Genomic DNA, 22,134 nt, shown 5'->3' with positions numbered 1-22,134 from the left:
ATCTGAGAAAGAGCTCGCATTTCTCAGATTCTGATCTATTTCGCAAATGTGATAGCATTGATGCATGTTCAGTCGTATAAATATGAAGCTTGCGTAAAATAGAATCTGCTGTTAAGGCGAAAGCCTTCACAGGATCATGACTCGCCAGCCTGTCCGGTCACGTTTCTGTCACAATATAGCTGTCAATCCAACCGATGACGTCATCGATGACGCCATAAATGATGTAGTAGAAATGGTAGAAGTACAAATGGGCCTAAGTATTGCCCATCTGTCCGTACTACATTCTTTCGAACAGAACGGCAAGGCAGCTCGGTGACTCGGACGTCTTGCTTGATATGAATCCCGTTCTAGTAAAGCCACTCGCTCCACCACTACAGCGAACGGCTCCGAGCCGTAAGCGCTCGCGACGAGGGCAGAAGCTGATTAGTCAGATAACGAAACCGCAGAAGCGATTCCAGAGGATATGCTCGCTGGAGCGGACGTAGCCACACTGGTTTCGGCGGAAAGCACGAACTTCCAATATCTGGTAAAGGTTCATAAATCCAAGCTTATCAATGAACGGACCCCGGACTCAACGATAGGAAAATGTTGAGATAGCCTGGGACTCGCCAGCGTGCCCGGTCCCGTTTCTGTCACACTATAGCTGTTAATAAAACTGGCGACGTCATGGCTTACGTCATCAATAGTGTAGTAGAAAATTGGTAGTAGAAATGGACCTAACCGAAGACGATTCACTCGAGTCGAAAGACAGTACAAACATTCATAACAATCGCAGTCTTTGATTAGTAGTTTAAACACACAAACAGCGACAGGGGCACCAACACCGCGCGAAGTTCTTTCGCCTCGTCGGACTTTAGATCATCAAAGTGCCCCGTAAATTTTTATCTTTAGCCTTCTGCTGCGCAACACGCTTTATTTTTTTTCTAGAACTCGCTGTGGCATTGAAGAAAAGTGCGAATTGCGTGATTGGCTATTGGTTCTATAGGCTACAGCGCTATAGGTTCATGCCGAAGGTGCATGGGCGTGAGGTCTTGATTCGGCGAGTCATTTGTGGATTGGCTGGAGCCGGTAAAGAGCCTCGAATATCTGCCAGTTCTTCCAGGAAGGCAATCGTTGCGCCTTTATTAGGTGTTGGCATTATTTGCTGAAGTACTCACCATCCCCTGAGCTTTTGTCCATTGCTGAAACGGGCGATGCCTCTTGCGATGACTAGTCCTCGGTTTATGGGATCTATGTTTCTCTCGATGATGCCTTAGACTGTCTCGGTATCTCCGGCACCCACGTTGACGATGACGCTTGATCGGGGTGGGACCTCAGTTTTTAATCGAGGGCACTCTGAGCAAAGTAATGCTTCAGGGTCGTCTTCGCATGTGTGGCTACGTCCGTTGCAAGCGTGATGAGCTTAGATCGAAGATCGATAATTGCTTGATGCCCGGACATGGTGTCCATGCCCAAGATTACTTCGCGGGAACACCCCGGTTGGACTACGAAGCTGGCACGTCAAGTGCGTCGGTTGAGCCTTACTCTCGCGGTGCATGGTACCGATGTCGTAGTAATTAAGGTGCCCGCCTGTGGCTGTCCACCGCAGAGCAGACTAAACGCCAACGGCACTTTACTTGCCGATTGCGTCACCGTTCCAAATGCTAGCCCAAAAATATTTTGCACGCTTTACCTGCAAGTTCCACACATTCTGCTCGTTTAAACTCACCTAGCTCTAAAACCACTTCAGTGCGGGGATACGGTGGCCGCAGCTGGCAAATGACGACAGGATTAATTGCAGAGACATGGCAGCGGTCTTTACCCTGCACTGGGCGTAGTCAGGCTGAAGAGGATGAGTAGTGTTCAGATGCACAAAAAAGTGGCTGAAGCTCAACTCAGCTGAGCCAGGCTATAGAGAGGGAGAGTTCTGTTTAGCACAGTTAGACACGGTTTAGCTCTACATTCATGTTTATTGTTTCAAGACTTCATCGAGAGCAAATTGTTTCAGCAAAAGCACATCACGCAATGCATCACGTGCCACAAGTGACTGAGCTAGCAGAGGTTGGCGGAGCTGCGGACGTAACTGCCAAGCGCAAGAGCGAATCACGTGACACATAACATGTCACAACTGGCGAGGAGGAGCGGCCGAGCAGCAGCCATCGCAGCTGCGGACGTGACTGCCAAGCGCGCAGCTGTGGCGACGAAGGTGAAGATGAAGATCGAGACACCTGCCATGCATGATTTTGCACATGCGGCGAGCCTCCCGGTAGAGGTTAAACATAAGAGCCAGATGGCCTTCGGGCTCAGCATGGGAGGAGTACAGCTTTTCGCTCTACAACGAAAGGGACGACATCTGCATGTAGTGAAGTTAGCTTCAAGCCAAAAGCTCCCACTTAACACGAAGCCGGTCATTTTCTACGTATCCGTCTTTGATCAAATCACTGAGGTCAAAAGAACCAGGAATGTAGCCAATACAGTTGCTTGGTTCCCTTGGCTTTTGATGTCTTTCTTGTCTTCCACACGGCTTGCATTCCAGCACGAGCTCCGCACGTCCTTGCGGATGAATCACACTCATCCGCATTTTATGCTCGAATGGCCACTGAACAAAGTCGTCCATGTCGCCCTTGTGGAGGGCGTACCTCGCGTGCAGTGTTGCAGACTCCCCACTCTTTATGAGCAAAATTCCTGGTGACATGCAGTAGCCGCGAAGGTACACCTGCTCGCTGTCATGCGCAGCCCAGCCTTCCTTTGTAGCAATGTCTTGAAGCGATTTCACGTCGTTCACAAAAAACTCTACACACCGCTCTTCTTGCGGTTCCACGAGTCGAAGCAGGACGCGGTCCAATCCCTTTTCACTGTTTTCGTTCACATCAGCATCCATTTGCGTTATGGGAGCCGCAACCTGGGACAATCCGTCCCGTGTTTTGCGAAGACCATACTTGAGTGTTTTTTGTAAGGTGCTGAAACTTCTGGAAAAACTGCCAAATCCATCGCTGCCCGAGGGACAACTTTCTTTAAGTTCCTCTTCAGGTGCAACTGTGACCAGTGTACTTTTCCTCGCACTGTCGGAATTTTGTCTTGTCGAAACCGACAGTTGAGTCCTTATTGTCTCTTTCAATGTGCTTATACCGCCAGAAATTTCTCTTAATATGTCCCCATGTGCACGGATATCGGCTGCCATTGGTCTCAGAAAAGTTGAGAGTTCATCCGCCTGCCTTTCGAAGGCTCCTTTGAGAGAAGTCAGAAGCGCTCCCTCATCCAGTTTACTCGATGGAGCATCGCTTTCGGATGCAAGGGTCTTCGAAGAGTCGCAACTGGGTGATGCGAGATGCGAGCACACTTCTCGGCAAAGAACGGTGGCTGAGCACTTGAGACAACGGACGGAGTGGTGTTCACATTCCAGTAGGAAATGCTGGGTGATCCCTGAAGCAGCTGTCGCATACTGGCAGCCACTGTCTTCGTTCCAGCACTTGACCTGGAAGGCGGGAAGATGTAACATTTGAAGATAAGTCACGAGAACAGAACTATGTTTACGTTTTTTTTTATATAAGTATGAGAAAGGGCACTTTTCTGTCCATTTGTGTACTGTGTCCTAAGAAGCGCGTTTGTTAAAAAAAATGTTTAACCAAACTCTACGCCCTGTTTTTTGTTTTTTTTTTACTTGTAAGAAGAGTGAGTGAAGAGCCTTTTCGCTCAGAAAACCACGAAGTTTGCCGATGTATCGACGTTCCATTGTCCAGCTTTTGCAGTTGCCTTCGCAATTCCACCCCTGGGAATCCTTGGCTGTGGTATAGAACGTACCAACAAGTCAGCCGTGTGTGCAAGTAAGCCAAGAGTGCATAGATATACGGCGTTGAATACCAAGCGTTGCGTCAGCTAATTTACGGAAGCGGCTGTTAACCGCGGACTGCCAGTCGCAGATTTCTGAAGAATACCGAGAATCTGAACCGTTTATACACAGGAGCTCGGGGAATTATTTTATGTAAACCTAAACACAAGAGCTTTGCTGAAAACCGACTTTGCTTCCATTTCAGATCAAACATGATTTACTAGGCGACAGGGTCAGGCAGAGAGGAGGAAGCTGAGACGTGAAGACATCCATTGCGTGCTCGAGGGCCGACTGTTGGTCTTCTGGTATAGTGATCTACGTGACTGATGTAATCGCCCTGTTAGAAGCTAAGGCAAAAGCTGAAACATTCTGCTTTTTCCATTTAGTTTAGTTTTAGAAATGCACGGCTGGATAGCTGCAGTTTCTTTTTGGTATGCAGAGGTGTTCTTATCTGTGCTGTACACTGAACCTTTTTCGTGAAGCCCGATTTGTACCACGCTGGAGCAACATAAGAATCTTCAACTTCTGGCGCATTATAGGGACGCCGAGGACAGCTCCATACAGTTTTGATAGTGCATAAAAAAGTGATTGGGCGCTCTTTGCGGCTTCGTTTATAACTTTTTTCTTGAGTAGACTGATAACTGTTATTCGCAGTATAACAGGATTTACAATTGTAACGTTTTGCCGCACACGTTCACTCAATTTCAGTACGTAATCTTTCTTGAAATGGCCGGGAGAGTGGAACGAGGGTTTTCGATGCTTGTTATTAGAATTTTAGCTTCTTCTAGCTCATGGAAGTTTCGTTTTCAGTGAAAGTGTTCTCTCATACCAAGCAATTCTGGGCAAAAGCATTTTTCAACGGGAAAGAGTTCATGCATTATAATATTTCACTGTAACCATAAATATATCCGCATACCTTCCCTCGGCATAAACGTTCCCTACTGATTTTCTACGGCAGTCTTAACTCGTTCGGTTTGGTTTATGGGGGAGTGTCGTCCAACTCACGACTATGAGAGACGCCGTAGTGAAGGGCTCCGGAAATTTCGACCATCCGGGGTTCTTTAGCGTGCACTGACATTGCACAGTGCACGGGCCTCTAGAATTTCGCCTCCATCGAAATTCGACCGCCGCGGCCGGTATCGAACCCGCGTCTTTCGGGTCAGCAGCCGAGCGCCGTAACCACTCAGCCACCGCGGCGGCTTGGCAGTCTTAACTACTCCATGTGATAGATAGAAAAGGTTTAAAAGAAAAATTTTGCTACGCATTGGAAGCATGGGCCATTACCTTCAATATTTCCATAATAGTAGCTTAAATATTCCAATATTAATCCGCCGCGGTGGCTTAGTGGTTATGGCGCTCGGCTGCTGACCCGAAAGACGCGGGTAGGATCCCGGCCGCGGCGGTCGAATTTCGATGGAGGCGAAGTTCTAGAGGCGCGTGTGCTGTGCGATGTCAGTGCACTTAAAGAACCCCAGGTGGTCGAAATTTCCGGAGCCCTCCACTACGGCGTCCCTCATAGCCTCAGTTGCTTTGAGACGTTAAACCCCCATAAACTAAACCAAATCATTCCAATATTAAAAATTTTGGTGCAAGAGTGGGCGTGTAGTCGTTAGAGCCAGGCGATGAGTCGAATTAGGCCAACTTCACTTCTTCAGAGTCATATGAGACTGGAAACTGTTCACTTTTTAAAAGAAATATGCAGCGCGAGTTGAGACGATGGTCGAAGAAGTGCGCAACACAGCTCAACTTGCCATTTTACTAAGAGAAATTGTTTGCTTAACTTGTCGGCAACTATCGCTTTGGAGGTTGAATTGGAAACTTTGGCCCGATTAGGCGCGTTCAAGGGGAGAGCCTTCGCATAGCACCCATAGGAGAGGCGACAGGTAGGACATCGCACGCTATTGTTCAGCGAAAAAGATAACGCCCTGCTTCTGATAGCACTGGCGACGCCCCCGCAAAGGACATTCAAGTACACCCTTCCCGATTTTGAATAACATCGTGTGGCTGTCGACCCTGTGGCATGCCATCGCCTCACAACGGCGATATGCCGGGAAATCAGCGAGAGTTCGTGCAGGCTTTCAGAGTCCATGTCAGCGGGTACGCCCTCTGCTACGCCGTTGCTTTCGGAAAGCAGGTTCTACCATATTATGCAAAAAAAAAAATGTGTAAAGCAGAGGACGTGCACGAGTAAATTCAGTCTCTGCCACGGGCATGCCCCTTTTCTGTTGTCCAAGTGTGTGTAGGTGCAAAAAAAATTGGTCGAACTTGCTTTCAATCAATCACAGTCTTTTTCGTATCACTGGCAAGCGGTTATGGAAAACGGAGTGAAGATTACAAAAAAAAAATCAACAAAGGACACTCATGAGCTCGCGCGAAATAACAATTCCTGGGGTGTGAACCTTTTGATTTGCTACAGCGCTTTGAGAAGTGGAAATACAGTCACGGGGCCCTGAACCAGTTTTGCAATTAGTGTTTCATTTGCTATTAGTTAAAATAAAGAAAAGCAACGTTCAAGGAAGCTTTTCAGCAAACCTTCACATTGTTCTTTTTTTTGGGGGGGTGGGGGGTTGCAAAAACAATGGGACACGGCTTGCACCCTCGTGAAGGGGCCACCATCGTAGCAAACGAGGTTTGCACTGGAGAGGAATTCATGCGCCCGCGCGAAGTCTCGCCGATAGCCCCGCTTATTGCGCCGCTGACACACCTGGCGTTTAGCAGCCTCCCGACATTTTTAAAAATCCGGGAGGCTGTTCTTCAAGTACATATACACGCTAGGTTTTTCTACCGCATGCAGCGAAAAAAAAGCAGTGTAGCAGTGCAACCATAGTTTCTTTTTCCTTATCGCTTACCTCTCTTCTCAGCAACTCGTCAGCAGGGCATTCCATCATATGCACATCCTCCATACCGTAGCCGTTGCCATCGAGCGGGCACACCTGCGAACCGTCCTGGACGCATTGCTGGTGGCAAGGCTCGCACAACACGTGCATGCAGGGTAGCAAAGCGGATGTCTTGCGCACCAGACCGCAGGCACTGCATACCCGGTTGGCCGGGATAGGCTTGAGGAAAGTAAGGGGCCTCCAGTCTAGTTCTGGGGAGAACCCCACCAGCGTGTACTGCGGGCCGGCAGGAGGCATCGCTCTTGAAGTGTTTCCGCTGCGACAAGTGCTTCACGAACTGCTGACTACGACACCGCACAGCGCGCTCTTATCAGTCTCGCAATGGCTGCCAAGGCTACAATCGCGACTGGACGCGCTGCCTATCGTCCAAAGAGCGGCGGACGGGGTACTGAGCAGTATCTTAGATGCCGATATAAACTGTCGTTCACGCGTATTCATCCGCCGGCGCAAAGTAAGGTATAAACTGATAACGAAGCTTTCAAGAAGCTCACGCTTTCAGAAGGAGTGGCATAAACGGTTAGTGGATTTTGGTTGTTTATGGGTATTTAACGTCCCAAAACGACTCAGGCTATGAGGGACGCCGCATTGGAGGGCTCCGGATAATTTCGGCCACATCGGTTTTTTTAACGTGCGCTTACATCCTACTGTCCACGATCCTCTAGCATCGAACCCGCGTCTTTCGAGCCAGTAGCCAAGCACCTTAGTCCAATGTGTCATCGAAGCGGCTCAGCGGCACGAAGTGGCTTGCCACCACCTCCTGGTGTTTGGCACCAAAATGTTGGTGTAAAGGAGCGACTTTATAAGCTATCCGAGAGTTGCACTCGTTTCCAATTTATTGGTGCTCTGGAGCCCTTAGGAGTAAAGTCTCGTCTCTTGCTTTGTGCTTCATCATGCTGCCGAAACAAGTACCTCGCCAAAAACGTCTTTGCTATAGAAGCACTATCCGATGCCAGCAAGGAACAATTGATACCAAAAGCGCTACGTCATAGGTTCTGTGTGCTTGTTTGTATGATTGGTTTAGCTTTATGGGCCCAAAGCAAGACTCCCCTGTTAACATGGGGTCAACCAACCAGTCGAACGTCTTTCCTCAGCTTTATATGTAGTAAACGTAGTAGTTTTCCTGTAAATAGTTCTAGTGACCTGTCGTCTTCGAGCTGATAGCGTTCTCGGATGTTGGCGCCTCTTTACAAGCCATGGTACGGGATTTTGCTCAATATAATACGGATGAGCAGGCGTTTGAGAAGCACATTTGCTTTTCCTTTAAGAAGAAGAGGGGAGGGAGAAGGTTTAAGGAGCTGAAATCCCCAAAACAATACAAATTTTAATCATCATCATCATCAGCCCGACTGGTGCGGTGTGCGTGTAGTGTTTTCGGCACCCAACAAATTGCGCAGGTTGTGCAGGAAAGTAAACGGGGTAGAAAAAGCGAGAATCCCGCAGCACTAAGCACGTGACGCAATATGTTGACTGCCAAAGCAAGGTGATCTACGAAATCCCTCTGCCATGCGGTGCCACTTATGTTGGCCAGACTGGCCGTTGCTTAAATGACAGATTAGGAGAGCACGCTAATGATGTCACAGTAGGCAGAGGGATCACACTCGCCAAGCATGTGACAACATGCAAATGCACTCCCGAGTTCAACAAAAGCAAAGTGCTGCGCACGTACGCAAGCCAACAAAAACGAGAACTGTACGAAGCTTTCATCATCCACATGAGAGATGACAAGTGCTTGAGCGTGCCGTCTCTTCGCTTACCGAGAAAAGAGATAGCCTTTTTAGATATTGACCTGCAATAGTATCAGTCTTATATCATGTTGTTCTTTTAGTTTATTTTATGTGTACTTCTTGTATTTATTGCGCTTTCGCATGAAATACACTCAGTTGTAAGTTCGGTGCTGTGTGTGTTGCTTCTATCTTGTCCCGTTTTTCGCGCCGTTTTCAGTCTTGAAACCTATCATTTTCCTTTCCATAGCTCGCTGAGCTGTCCTTAACTTAAGCTGAACCCTTTTCGTAAGCCTCCATACTTCTGCCCCATAGATGAGTACTGGTAGGATACAGCTCTTATGTACTTTTATGATGAGGGATATTGGCAAACTGCCAGTTCATGATCTGAGAGAACCTGCCATATTGTCAAGTCTACGGTGACGCCAACATCAGGCTCTCTCTGCACTGCTGCTGGCGGGAGCTGAAAGACGACGACAAAGAGCGCCTTCGCCCAGCATTGTCCTTAACTTAAGCTGAACCCTTTTCGTAAGCCTCCACATTTCTGCCCCATAGATGAGTACTGGTAGGATACAGCTCTTATGTACTTTTATGATGAGGGATATTGGCAAACTGCCAGTTCATGATCTGAGCGAACCTGCCAAATTGTCAAGTCTACGGTGACGCCAACATCAGGCTCTCTCTGCACTGCTGCTGGCGGGAGCTGAAAGACGACGACAAAGAGCGCCTTCGCCCAGCATTGTCCTTAACTTAAGCTGAACCCTTTTCGCAAGCCTCCACATTTCTGCCCCATAGATGAGTACTGGTAGGATACAGCTCTTATGTACTTTTATGATGAGGGATATTGGCAAACTGCCAGTTCATGATCTGAGAGAACCTGCCAAATTGTCAAGTCTGCGGTGACGCCAACATCAGGCTCTCTCTGCACTGCTGCTGGCGGGAGCTGAAAGACGACGACAAAGAGCGCCTTTGCCCAGCATTGTGTGAGGTTAACAACAACAACAACAACAACACACTTGCTCGTGATTCCATACGGGAGAAAACAAGCGTAACAGAACAACATGGCATCCAAGCGTTCGTGCCCTGGACCAGATTTGGAAGGCTCTGCAGCGAAGCGTGGGCGCCTCCAGCCGGAATGGAATTCCCAAGTGCCAGGCCCACAATGGGGCAGCGAAACTGGGCCCATCACCGCCATGCCGACGGAGCACTCGGCGCCCACAGCGGAGCTTCATGTGTCATCAGGCGACCACCCTGGCGCTTCATCATTTCGTCGCGAGCACTTCGCATCGGGATGGGCGTCTTCTAGCTTCGAATCGGATGATATGGATATTATGCGGTGGAGCCCAGGTGCTGGGGATGAGCGCAGCTTGGAAGAAGACACCGCCAGTTGGTCCTTCAGCCAGCTGGGATCATTGGACACTGCATGCTGCGACCCGGCCACCGAGGGTAACTCATTGGCGACGTCTGGTGCTTCATTCAGCCCCACATCCGTGGATGGCGGACTGGAGATACACTCTGTGGCGCCGCCGACTACGTCCACAGTAGACCCGTCCATCGGGCCTCACGAAACAGCGCACATGGCCAGTATCCCTTTGCCAGTGTTGCCCGACGAGTTTCCGGCCTGTTGCGAAGGGATCTACAGGGAGATGCAGAAGAAGGAACTGCGCCGAGGTGGCGGTTACTTTATGTAGCAGTGTTGGCCCGTGTGCTTGTGCACGCAGTTATTTGTAAGCGGTTTCGACAATTTTGTTCTCCCAGCATCTAACGCCATACTAATAAACTGTAACGTCTATCAGAGGTGCGTGATTGATAGATCGTGAAGGGCCAATGTTCATGTGCATGTCCACCATTGATGGTGCATGTATTCGGCCCGAGCCAGATTGTTACCACAGGAAGGAACATTTAGGCCTTTAATACCTTCATACCATATCAAGCGACTAGGTAGTGGTGTAGCTGCAATAAACGTTTTTCCAAGAACTCGCGTCCCTCAATCTTTTGTCCCCTTGTAGTACGCCTGTTGAGACGCGCTGGTTAGAGCGTACGAGCTTCAACTCTTCATTCCGCAGAAACCCCGTGTGAACACGGTAACACGAACCACTTTTGCAGGCTGAGGTGTTGGAAACTAATGTTGCCCCCGAAAGGTCGCAGCGTGGTTTGCGGAGCCTCCTCCAAGCGCCCTGAAGAAGCCGGGCACCGGACCGGTGGTCGCTCGTGCAAATTTTTTTTTACTGGTGATTGTGCGGTGGTGGATTTCGAACCAAGCACCACCTGGAGCCGAAGCAGACGCCCAGGCCACTTGTTAAACGCGAGAGCAATAAGCGGCCCATGTCTCAGAAAATCCGGCGTCGGCGTTGTTGACAGTGAGCGGAAAATGCACCAAAAGTCCCCAGAGAAGCAACCTCGGAGGCAGGTCGGCCACATAGGTCGTGTAACGTTGTGACGTCACGCCACCTGCCTACCAGATTGTTAGTAATGTGCGCACCGTGGCGAGTGGCGGTTAAATTAACGATTGGTCACTCGGGAAGAAGAACCCGGGTCGCACAAAACCTACTGCTGGGAACTGCCATCGCAGGGCCGTGGCGCATCACTGAACAGCTGCGCCACTGCCTCAGGAGTGGTGTGAGGACTCCAAGAAATCGATGAATGTTAAGCAGAGTGCGACCAATTAAGTACATACGGGCATGATCCCATTAAGCTATCGGGTCACACCCTTAAGGCAGAGCCTACGTATACCTTCCAATTTTTTAAGAATTCCGAATCGGTAGCCAAACGTGAGAGCTTGGTGCAGTTGATGATGCAGTAGCGCCAGCGTTTGACGACCGCCAGAACTAAGATGCACTGCGGTGCGCCGCTGCGCTAAGAGATGGCGCGTGAGATGTGGTCTGAACCTTGCAACGCTAGGGGCTGCGCCGGTAAATGTTCATGCCCACGAACTGACATGCAGATGACTCGTAGCGTTGTCCTCGCTCTTGGTCCTTTACACACATGAGAACCGATGGAAGCCTGAACGAGCCACATAAGCTTAACAAAGCTGAATCCGAAGAAATCCCGCCTCATTTCTTTTTATCATGCTGTAAGATGACCATTCTACCAGGTCGCTTATCTAGCATTGTGTTTTGCATATCTGGAAGTTTTTATGAAATTACTCTTGCTTATTCCATCCCCAGTATTTAGATGGCAGGATTTGCGGTCCTTTTCTTCGTGTCGTACAGGTGAATTACGCTATAAAGCTACTAATCTGTGTTTTTTTTTTTGCGTTTGTAATAATGTGCGCGGCTGCGTGAAATTTACAGGTTAAACGCACGTCTGAATATTTAATTCCAAATTTCACCGCACAAACCTACTTCAATTCTACTATTGGTGTAAAGACGATGAGGCCACGAGAACGGTTGCGTCATTTTCTTTAATTCGAAGGGCAGACACTCAGCTTCCCCTGTTTCATTGTTCCCAGGCTGAAAGTGAGGGAGAGAGAGAGAGAGATTTTATTGAATACTGGAGAGATCTGCCTTGTTGTTGACCTGGCACGCTACGCCTGAGGAAGGTGAAGGAAAATGGTGAAAAACGGGGAAAAAAGAAGTAAGGAAAAGGTGAATCAAGTATACACAACACTCACGCACTGAAACACTCAGCGTAAACAAAATCGGGTCTGTAAAACCCTTGTCACTAAGAAAAACTAGTAAGGCTTTTGTCCAAAACGAAACCGACGCCGCATCACTCTAGGGTTCAATGACATGCTGAAGGCACAGCGGACGGTCTCACGGAGTCCTAAAGCACTTAACAGTGCCTTGCGGTAATTACTGAAAATCTGGCAGCGGCAGACCAGCCGCGGTAGCTCAGTGGTTAGGGCGCCCGACTACTGATCCGGAGTTCCCGGGTTCGAACCCGACCGCGGCGGCTGCGTTTTTATGGAGGAAAAACGCTAAGGCGCCCGTGTGCTGTGCGATGTCAGTGCACGTTAAAGATCCCCAGGTGGTCGAAATTATTCCGCAGCCCTCCACTACGGCACCCCTTTCTTCCTTTCTTCTTTCACTCCCTCCCTTATCCCTTCCCTTACGGTGCGGTTCAGGTGTCCAACGATATATGAGACAGATATTGCGCCATTTCCTTTCCCCAAAAACCAATTATTATTATTATTAGACCGAGTGTTAAAAATCTTCTTTGTGCCCGACATGTGGCTGAAATCGAAAGAGTGCAAAAAAGGTACCCGCAAAACAAAACCTCAGAGAAAATGCGGAAGTTCCCGTACCAGGAAAATGCACCACGCTGAACAAGTACGTCTCGGGGCATGATTTTCTGCGCTGTTTGCAACCCGAAAAAGCAACGCGATTCTGCGTTTTCTAAGCTTGTAAAAGTCTCGCGCGCACTTCATTGCGCAGTTTCTCTCACCTGTAAAGATTCCCAAGGAGGCCACAAAACTTACAGTAACACCACGTGGCCTCAGAATAAGCTTCACGCCCTTTTCGTTCTTGAAGTCTCATGCTGTATACCGCGTCTGTATCTTGTCGTTAAAGACGGCAACCTCCGCTGTTCCCGCTATAAAATTCAATGACCCGTATCGAAGGCGTGGCCAGAAAGGAGCACCGAAACAAATAAAACTCATTTGTGCAGAATGGCATTCAAATCGCCCTACACGAGGCCGTCTGTAAAACCACTTGCACTGCACAAATCACGCTCGCTATGCAACACTGCAACGTTCGATACAGCTAGGGCAACACATAAAACAGAAGTACCACATACGGCGCAGTCGTAGGCGATGAACGCGGCATTCTCGATGCAGAAGTGCACTTCTACGGCCGCGCATACCCAACTGGCAGGGCGCAGAATCCGTTCGTCTTCTACGTCTGATCTCCGTGGATTCGGCTGCACACCCAGTAAATCACTCGCTCGAGAAGCGAGAGCTGGAGGCCGCTCCCCCTGTCGTCAATTTCCCGAAGCGGAGATAGCCTCTCCGAATCGCGATCATCGCTCCCCGGCGGGTTTTCAACGCCTACGCCCTCCACCTCGGCGGAGTTTCCATCGGCTCGTTCTCATTTCCGGGTAACAGAGAACGTAAAGAGCCCTTTTCCGACGGCTGAATAAAAATGCTCGGTATTACGAGGGCGGGCCCCATGCCATGTGCGGCTTTATGAGGCCAAAGCTCTTTGATTGTGCAAGCTGCAAAAGTTCGGGATGTAGCAACATTGTTTTCGTGAATGATATCACTTACGAGAATGTCACTCTAGTTCTACTGTGAAAAACAGTGCTGCTTACAAAAGTTCGCACAAATTTAGTTTAGCATTGAAATCTTTGATTTTTCAAGTATGAAACATTTGACTTCATTACTCTCTTGTACCACGATCTCTGCAGGGTGTTTCAGCTGAGACTTAAAAATTTGCTCAAGAGAAGCCTTACGCGACATTCCAAGTTTTTTTTTTCTGGCTCTTTAATACCCCGAGAGCCAAACACCCTACTCACCACATTACTCTGCAGTCGAAAGCTGATTAAGTTGCTAAACCATCTGATGTCTGTGAGTTGATTGCATCATATTTATCGTTTGTGTTCACCAGAAATCTCACCTGCCACTCCTCTATGCAGAGCAGCAGCCCTTATACTGAGCGTGGAGCCCAGACTCACTGTAGGAGACGTCCCTGGTGCTATCCGTAATCTATCAAGTTCTCCCAAGCAGCACAGGTAATTGGCCTAATATTGGAAAAGGGTGGTTTCACTCTGTCCCTTTGTTGTACCGGTCGTAGACGCCGTATACGTTGATGACATAAAGAAAACCCATTTATCGGGCTCCGGATCAGTAGCCGAGTACGCTAACCACTGAGCCACCGAATCCATGTATTGCAACATTTAGCGTGTAGACTGGCGACACTTGTTGGAGAAAGGCCCCAGCTAATGTGCAGTTTTAGTACAAGAGGCGTATACTTTAAGAATAATTTTATTTTTTGCCTGACTCCTGCATCACACAGGGCCGTCCTGTATAAAATATGGCCATTCTGTATACTACAGGATTGTCCTGCATGGTACAGGACTTTCCTGTAAAATACAGGGCTTTCCTATATAATACGGGGCACACGTGTATACCTTCAAGAACAAAACTGGAAAATGAAAATTGCTTTTTGTGGAAAGGAAACGACGCAGCAGCTGTCTTACATATCTCGGTGGACACCCGTACCGCGCCGCAAGACAAGAGTGGAAGGTGGGAGTGAAACAAGAAAGAGGCGCCACAGTGAAGGTCTCCGCAATAACTTTGACGACGTGGGGATCTTTAACGTGCACACATTTCACACAGCACACGGGCACATTTTGCGTTTCGCCTCCATCGAAACGAGACTTCTGCGGTCGGGTTCGTATCCGGGCACTCCGGCTCAGTAGACGAGCGCCCTAACCATTGCGCCACCACGGCTGGTCTACAAGAACGTCCTGTATCGCAATCCTGTAGAGCAAAACCTGTTCGCACTTCCTGTATAAAATTCATTCAGGATTCACATGAACATCCTGTATCGCAGTCCTGTACAACAAAACCTGTTGGCAATTCCTGTACAAAATTCATACAGGATTTTCAATTAGGTCCCCCGCGACTGCAGCCTGATCCAAGAGGATTTGAGGTGAAGAGGTAGGTGAGGTTGAACATAACTGTGAACAAGAGTTTTATATTATCGTTCATGAGCAAAAGCGAATTGCGACTGATTTTTTTTCGACTGCAGGTCTCCAGCTGGATGCCTAACAGGGTTTTGGTCTCACATTTTGGGGATCTGGAACGCGTGTTTGCGCGGGCTTGGCATGGTGACATGCGCTTGCAGTGTCTTGCCGAGTACAGCATACTGTATAGCCATGTACCGGAGCCTTGTGGTCCCTATATATATACTCTAGTATGCATGCGTTGTTTGGAATGCAGTCTGACGCACCACTTCCTTACTTCTCCAAAAAGTGCTAAAGTGGTCCCTCAGGAACGTTATGGCTCGATGGAACTGCTTACTCGCCTCCAGGGACGATAACACCTATGCCCGCTGCAGCCTCCCCTTATAAAAATGTTCTATAGGCAGTCTGTAGACTTCTTATAGACTCTATTGCATTCTTATAGATATATCTTTATGTCTATTCATAGTCTTGAGCCTGTCTATAGACAAGTTTACTAAGAGTGCATGTCCATAAATTTAGATTCTCTATAGACTGTGTCAATAGGTTTTTTTATTGCCTGTCAATAGGGTTTGTTGTTAGAGAGTTTATACACTTTATAAACAAAAGTCTATGGACAGTCTATAGACTGCGTAACGAAATTTATGTAGGGGTTATATTAAATGATTTGAAGACAAGATGGCAATTGCGGGGCTTTTCTGTACAAATGGATATAGTAAAACACTGCACTGCATGCAGCTAGCGACGAAGGTTAAGTTGCCCGTGCGTCGACAGACCCTAAGACCAACCAGTGTGTTCGACGCGTCTTCGTGCAATCTGATCCCCACTGCGCGGGTTTTCCGCTGACATTGGCTCTTAATGCTATCGCGTTAAGATTGTTTAGTTTCTCCGAATCATACTTTAAGGATTTAAGTGGAAAATGCCGCTTTCGTGTAAGGGTCGCATCCTGTCAAAGTCGCAAAGCAAAGCTCGGTTGTTAGGAGTGTAAACGGCATTAGTAGAATGCCTAGTATGTACAGCGTACCTCACAGTTAGTTATTGAATAAAACAGATTTGTCCCCAACATTTATTCAATGTACAGGCCTCTAAGGTTTACATGACAATATTTTGAAGTCTGCCGTATGTTGTTTATTTACGCATTTAGACATTGCATTATTACACAGAATATGGCCCAAGCCGCAAAATCATTGTTTAATAATGGGCTGAGTTTTCCATACAGCATAAATACAAAAATGTAGTGATATGAACACGCATATATCCTTTCCAGCCGCTATCTGAGGTACCTACTCTGAATCATCTAAAGCCCATCTCCCATTTAATGTATTCCAGGCTCTCTAACAGCACAACTGTTGTGCATGCGTCCGCCACCGAACGCGTGCTACTGCTTCTCAGTCGCGCGCCTGCGGCTGCTCTAAAAACCGGACAAAAGTCTCGTAGTAAGTATGACAGTGCTTCCCCCTAAGAATTGTGGTTCCAATTCCACAAAGGACAGTTCGCTTCTACAGACGTCTTCGGGTTGCACTGCCGTCACGATTGGTAGTGTAGACAGCCCACACCTCCGACAGCGCTTGCCTCTAGTCCCAAAAGTTTCCAAAGGTGCTTAGACGGCCCGCAACGCCAGGTGCTTTCATATTCTCTTTAACTATGCACAGTTCAGTATTGCTATTGCAAGGTTGTGCACTGACTCCGATCAGTCTTAACACGCTCTCACTGGCTGGTGACTTTGTAAACAAGCCTCGTCACTACAGCATTCGTGCACAACGTGTGAAATATCTGATAACAATAATGATGACGAGAACAGGCATGCGTGCGTGCATAAAGCACTGTCTAATGTCTGGCAACGGACACGATCGCCCGTTCTCTATTCAGTAAAGGTATCAGCTTGCAAAAGTCATCCTAAAAACCAACTGAAGCCCATTATCTGTACCAGATGTTAGGAATGTGCACCGCTGGACTCCCATTTTATAAATAGTTCTACCGGTAAAGCCAACAGACTGTACGAGCCAACAGACTGCTTACTGTACGATGGCGACCAGCTTGGAGGACGCGGCACCGCAGCGAAAAAAAAGACAACACAGAACAAACAATGCGCATTACTCTGTGCTCAAAAATTGCATATATATGTTCAGTGTTCCACTCTAAATATTCAAGCTTCTTCGTAATAGCCACTGCTTCGTTATAGCCATGGAAGATTTTAACTGCGACTTTCGCTTGCAAATGGGCTTGCCTTCTGCCGTGCAGAACGAGGGAAACATAGGTAGTGTTTAGTTCGTCGCTGATTTGAGCTGACGCCGTTTACCCAGAGTACTTCTGCGTCCGAAACGGGTACCACTTCTAACAAACACAACCAAATGGCTTTTCACAAGGAATCACTGCTTTGCGCCTGGTTAACTTGACGGGTATCGCCTGCCGTAGAGGGTGTTAAAATACCAGAACCGAATTTTTAGCTCCATTTTCATGGATGCGAAGTCGACAGAGGCCGCGGTACAAGCCGGCGCACGGCAACATTTTCCTCGCGAACACTGTTATGATTGACTTCCAGGTATGACGTTTAAGCACGCAGCTCGCTACTGCGCCATGAAGTGGCTTCACCTTTATGCTTTTGAGCTTTATGGCGAAGTGCGCGCTACATAAAAAAAAAAGGGGGGGGGGCGATAATTGCCGTGATCATGTTCTTCTTTTGTTCAACAGAAATCGGCTTGCGCTTTCGACGTAATATATTTTGGTATTTTGAAACCAACGGGACATCACAGCTCCCAATACATAACAGTGCTTTCATGAGTTTGTTTGAAAATAGTCTTCCAGTTAAATCGCCCAGGCATCACATTGCGCGAAGTATACGGGCGGCTACGAGCTATAAGTGCCTGTCTTTATTCGTTGAAGACCGCCCACTTTCTGGAACGCCTGCATGCCTTGTCCCATAAAGCGTTTTCCCCTTCAATCCCCCTTTCTTCCTGTAAGAAAACCTCGTATTAATTGGCAATCTGTAATAAAATAAAAGGGCCACCACGTGGTGTTGCCAGTACGTTTCGGTAAAGCACACAAATGTTATCTTGTTAGAACCGGCATGAAACCATTTTTTTATAGTTTATGTTCTTTCTTTCAAGGCCGAAAGGCAATCGAACCGCTTACTGTGCACTTAAGCGAAAGTGGGCTTGGATTAAGAAAGAAAAAGTTGACATTTTGCCTCTCCCCGGGGTTAACAAGAGACAGCGATAGCTGTGCACCTCCAGCTTTCTCTGTGCCCTATGAGGGCGCTTACTGCAGTAGTCACAAAGCCAAATTAACTTAGGTCACGTGACCACACAGTGCACATTCTTAGTAACGCCCACATCGCGTGTGGATAACTCTTAGTTATCCGCGGTGGCTCAGTGGTTATGGCGTTCGGTTTCGATCCTAGCCGCAGCGGGCTCATTTCGATGGAGCCGAAATGCTAGGGACCTGTTAGCTGTGTAAAGTGAGTGCACGTTAAAGAATATATTGGCTTTTGGGGAAAGGAAATGGCGCAGTATCTGTCTCGCATATCGGCGGACACCTGAACCGCGCCGTAAGGGAAGGGGTAAAGGAGGGAGTGAAAGAAGAAAGGAAGAAAAAGGTGCCGTAGTGGAGGGCTCCGGAATAATTTCGACCACCTGGGGATCTTCAACGTGCACTGACATCGCACAGCACATGGGCGATTTAGCTTTTCGCCTCCATCGAAACGCAGCCGCCGCGGTCGGGTCCGAACCCGGGAACTACGGATCAGTAGCCGACCGCCCTAAACACTGAGCCACCGCGGCGGGTCACGTCTAAATTTACCTGAGTCCTCCACTACCGCGTCCCAATAGCCTGAATCGCTTTTGGACGCTAAACACCAATAACCCAAACAACCAATTCGTATGAAATAGTTAACGTGAGAGTTTCGGGTTATGAAGTACTATGAAGGTTGCAGCTTACACAGAGTTCATCGCTACAGGACCACCAGACATGGCACTCACGCCGGAGAGCATCAAAAGATGCATCTTCGAGCGGGTCGGCTTGGTCCTCATAAGATCGTAGCGGTTGCCTATAAGCTGCGGCAGATGGCGCCACTGGTACTGTCTAAGGCGCGCTACGCTGGACGTGCCAGCGCTGGGCAGCCCCCGAAGCAAAGCTTACTGAAATCGAACTGCAGAAGCAACGATGCACTCGGGCTGTGAGCCGGTAGTGCAGCTATCTTATCGATAGGTTACGAATGCACTCAGAAAATTTTATCCATTTCAATTGGTCAACATAGGTCAGCATAGGTCCCCATTACTAGATCCGTGTTTATCAAGCAACCGAATCTCACTATAGCGAACACCGTGGTAGCGAGTGTTGGATGCAGTGAAATAAGGTCAAATTAGCAGTCGCGCTTAATTTCGTTCGTTTTGTCACGGCTGTGACAACACTAGAAGTTAAAATGCAAATTGAATGAAGTATTTGCAAAAAGACTACGAAATAAATGACAAATTTAGTGGCTCTAGTGGGTCATGAAACTGTCCCTTATCCACGGAGACCGGGTCGGTAATGTTGACTGCCTTAAGATAAAATTTTCTCATTTGGACTCAAAATTCCCAATTTCGCGCCCTTTTTCGCTATAGCAGCCCGAAAGAAACCATCGAGTTAGAAAAAGTAAGATAATTTCAGCTCTCAAAATTGCCTGAAAATACGCAAACAAATTCCCTTTCGGCAAATTGTGCCCCTCAAACCGTCCGAGGAAGGAAAAATTCCAAGCATGGAATACCATCAAACTGGGCTTTGAGCCGCGTTGAGCAGTTCATCTGACAACCACCAGAGGCGTGAAAGGCAGATAATGTCCCAAGTGCCGACAAATCGGAGAGTGACATTAGTAAATGGGCACAATACGGAACTTCACAATTGTCGTGCATTCCGATTAATTAAGCTAATTTTGTATTTTTCAGATGCACACATAGAATCCCGAATGGATACCTAGGCAAAGAGCTGTTTAGTACAGCTTGACATCCCCAGCTTTTACCTGGCCTTCGTATTTCCTTTACTACACGTCTGTTTCTCCCGCTTGGGTCCTGAACCTGTTCACATACCATCAACAAATACCAAGTCGCCCACATCACAATACTGATGATGATAATGATGATGATGATGATGATTATGAATTTTTATGCCGCAAGGGCATCTGTAGCCAATGAGCGTCATGACACACGGTATTTTCGACTTCTCAAGGTATGGTCAAAGAGCCATTTTCGCAAGATTTTTCACCCTAGATAAGCCGAGCACACTTGGCAATTCTGCTACGAGTTGTACAAAAAGGCATACTGAGACAAAAGACTGCCAACAAACAAAAAATAAATAAACTAAAATATTGACCCTTTACATGCAATCTATCAACACTAGACGCACGCGATACGTAATATTGTCTTCGCTCATTTTCACGAATGCTGTCATCATTAGCTTGGTGAACATGTTGAAAACCAAAATGAGCAGAAACTTAGTCACGCAAAAGTTAAGCGTTATAAAATGACATCACCACCTCAAAATTGACCTCGCTATAGAATTGGCAATTCCACTTTGAAGGGATAAACCGCAGCAAGTTCTACATCAGTACTTCAACTCCGACTTGTCAAAGTGCTCCCTGAGTAAGGAGCAAAGAAGAATACTCCTGACTAGAACCAGTTACAGGCAGATAGAGATTAAATTTTCAGATTTGTTAAACAATAGAGCATGCTAAGTTAACTTTCAACATCCCAGATTTAAACAATATGTCAAATCATATTTTTTAAATAACCCCATTTGTTTTCCCGGGCAGTGACTATCCATCTTTTATCACAATCATAAACAATGAATATATATAAAAATTAAGTACTACAATTATGCTGCTTTTCCTGTTTAATCCGCTGTTCTTTATGTATGTATGTATGTATGTATGTATGTATGTATGTATGTATGTATGTATGTATGTATGTATGTATATATGTATGTATGTATGTATGTATGTATGTATGTATGTATGTATGTGTGTGTGTGTGTGTGTGTGTGTGTATGTATGTATGTATGTATGTATGTATGTATGTATGTATGTATGTATGTATGTATGTATGTATGTATGTACGCTCGTAAATGCCCATATGTACATTTGAATGGGCGCAAATAATATACATGGATGAGTAGTGCTTTTGTATCGGAAACACTATAATGCAAGTGATCAGAATATTTCTGCTGCAGATTATTTCTTTCATGTGTTTTGTACGCTGTACGCTGAACTTCTTACCTGGGGCAGGAGCCTCTCGGGCCTTGAGCATTTAGCTCCTGCTCCACTTTAGCCGTTGAAAAAAAAAACACCAAATAAGGAATGAAATGATGAAAGAAAGAAAGGTCATCAAAAAGGTTATATTATCAGGCAAAAATATATCTCTCCTCCTCACCTCAGACGGTCACGTGATCGCACTCGAGTCTTTTTATCTCTCATCAGGTTTTTCAAGAGAAAGTTCAAGTGTAAATCATCACCCGGAGCCGTGCGAAAGCACATGGTGACGTGTTCGCTTTCAACAGCAAATGAGGGCATCATTTCAGGCACGCCCAAACGTTCCAGCCTCATAATAGGGAGGCTAATGTTGCAAAACAAGTCGCATAAGGACAACGAAACGTTAACGCTCTGTCGTCCGTATTGGCAAAGGCCGGCCCTACAAAGGACCAGGATGTAACCATCCTGTTGCAATATTGGGCCGAGAACCTGTGCTGCTTGGGTTCTCGTAGTAAGGGAAAGACGGTCAGAAAAAAAGTAAAAATAAAATGCGCGTTGACACGTGAGCGCAGCAAAATTTTCTGGTTTAGTTCCTTTCGTGCCGCGGTTACCACGATGCTCACGAACACAGGCGTGCTGATAGCATGCACGCCCGAACGTGCCTAGTGCAGGGCGAATGAAGCTACTGCATTTCATCTATGCGCTATAGCGAGGGAAAAGGAGGCGTGAGGGTCTTGCCTGCTGCGCCCACTGCCCATTAATTACGGGGGGTTGCGAGTAATTAATTAATAACGCGACTACCGATCGATCCTGCTCTGCTTCTTGTTTGCTGAATATCTTTATTCCTTCTTTCGTGTCTCCGGT

At 47.3% G+C, this 22,134-nt stretch overlaps 1 protein-coding gene across 5 annotated transcripts in view; it reads right to left on the bottom strand.

Annotated features, from left to right (window-relative positions):
• LOC144104382 (TNF receptor-associated factor 6-like) overlaps positions 1-7,016 on the bottom strand; it is a 375,592-nt gene extending 368,576 nt beyond the window's left edge. Inside the window, exons 1-2 of one of the 5 annotated variants that reach the window (XM_077637344.1) lie at positions 6,658-6,991; positions 964-3,454 (exon numbers count right to left, since the gene is read on the bottom strand). In XM_077637344.1, the coding sequence (XP_077493470.1) occupies positions 2,354-3,454; positions 6,658-6,942 (1,386 nt within the window). In that variant the 5' untranslated portion in view covers positions 6,943-6,991 and the 3' untranslated portion in view covers positions 964-2,353. Of the gene's footprint in view, positions 1-963; positions 3,455-6,657 lie in introns of those variants that run through there. The other 4 variants (XM_077637348.1, XM_077637347.1, XM_077637345.1 and 1 more) reach the window with 4 other exon arrangements.
• Between the last annotated feature and the right edge of the window lie 15,118 nt (positions 7,017-22,134).

Source organism: Amblyomma americanum, chromosome 9 (assembly GCF_052857255.1).
Source record: "Amblyomma americanum isolate KBUSLIRL-KWMA chromosome 9, ASM5285725v1, whole genome shotgun sequence".
Classification (NCBI taxonomy): Eukaryota; Metazoa; Arthropoda; class Arachnida; order Ixodida; family Ixodidae; genus Amblyomma; species Amblyomma americanum.
This window is presented reverse-complemented; position numbering and strand designations above follow the sequence as displayed.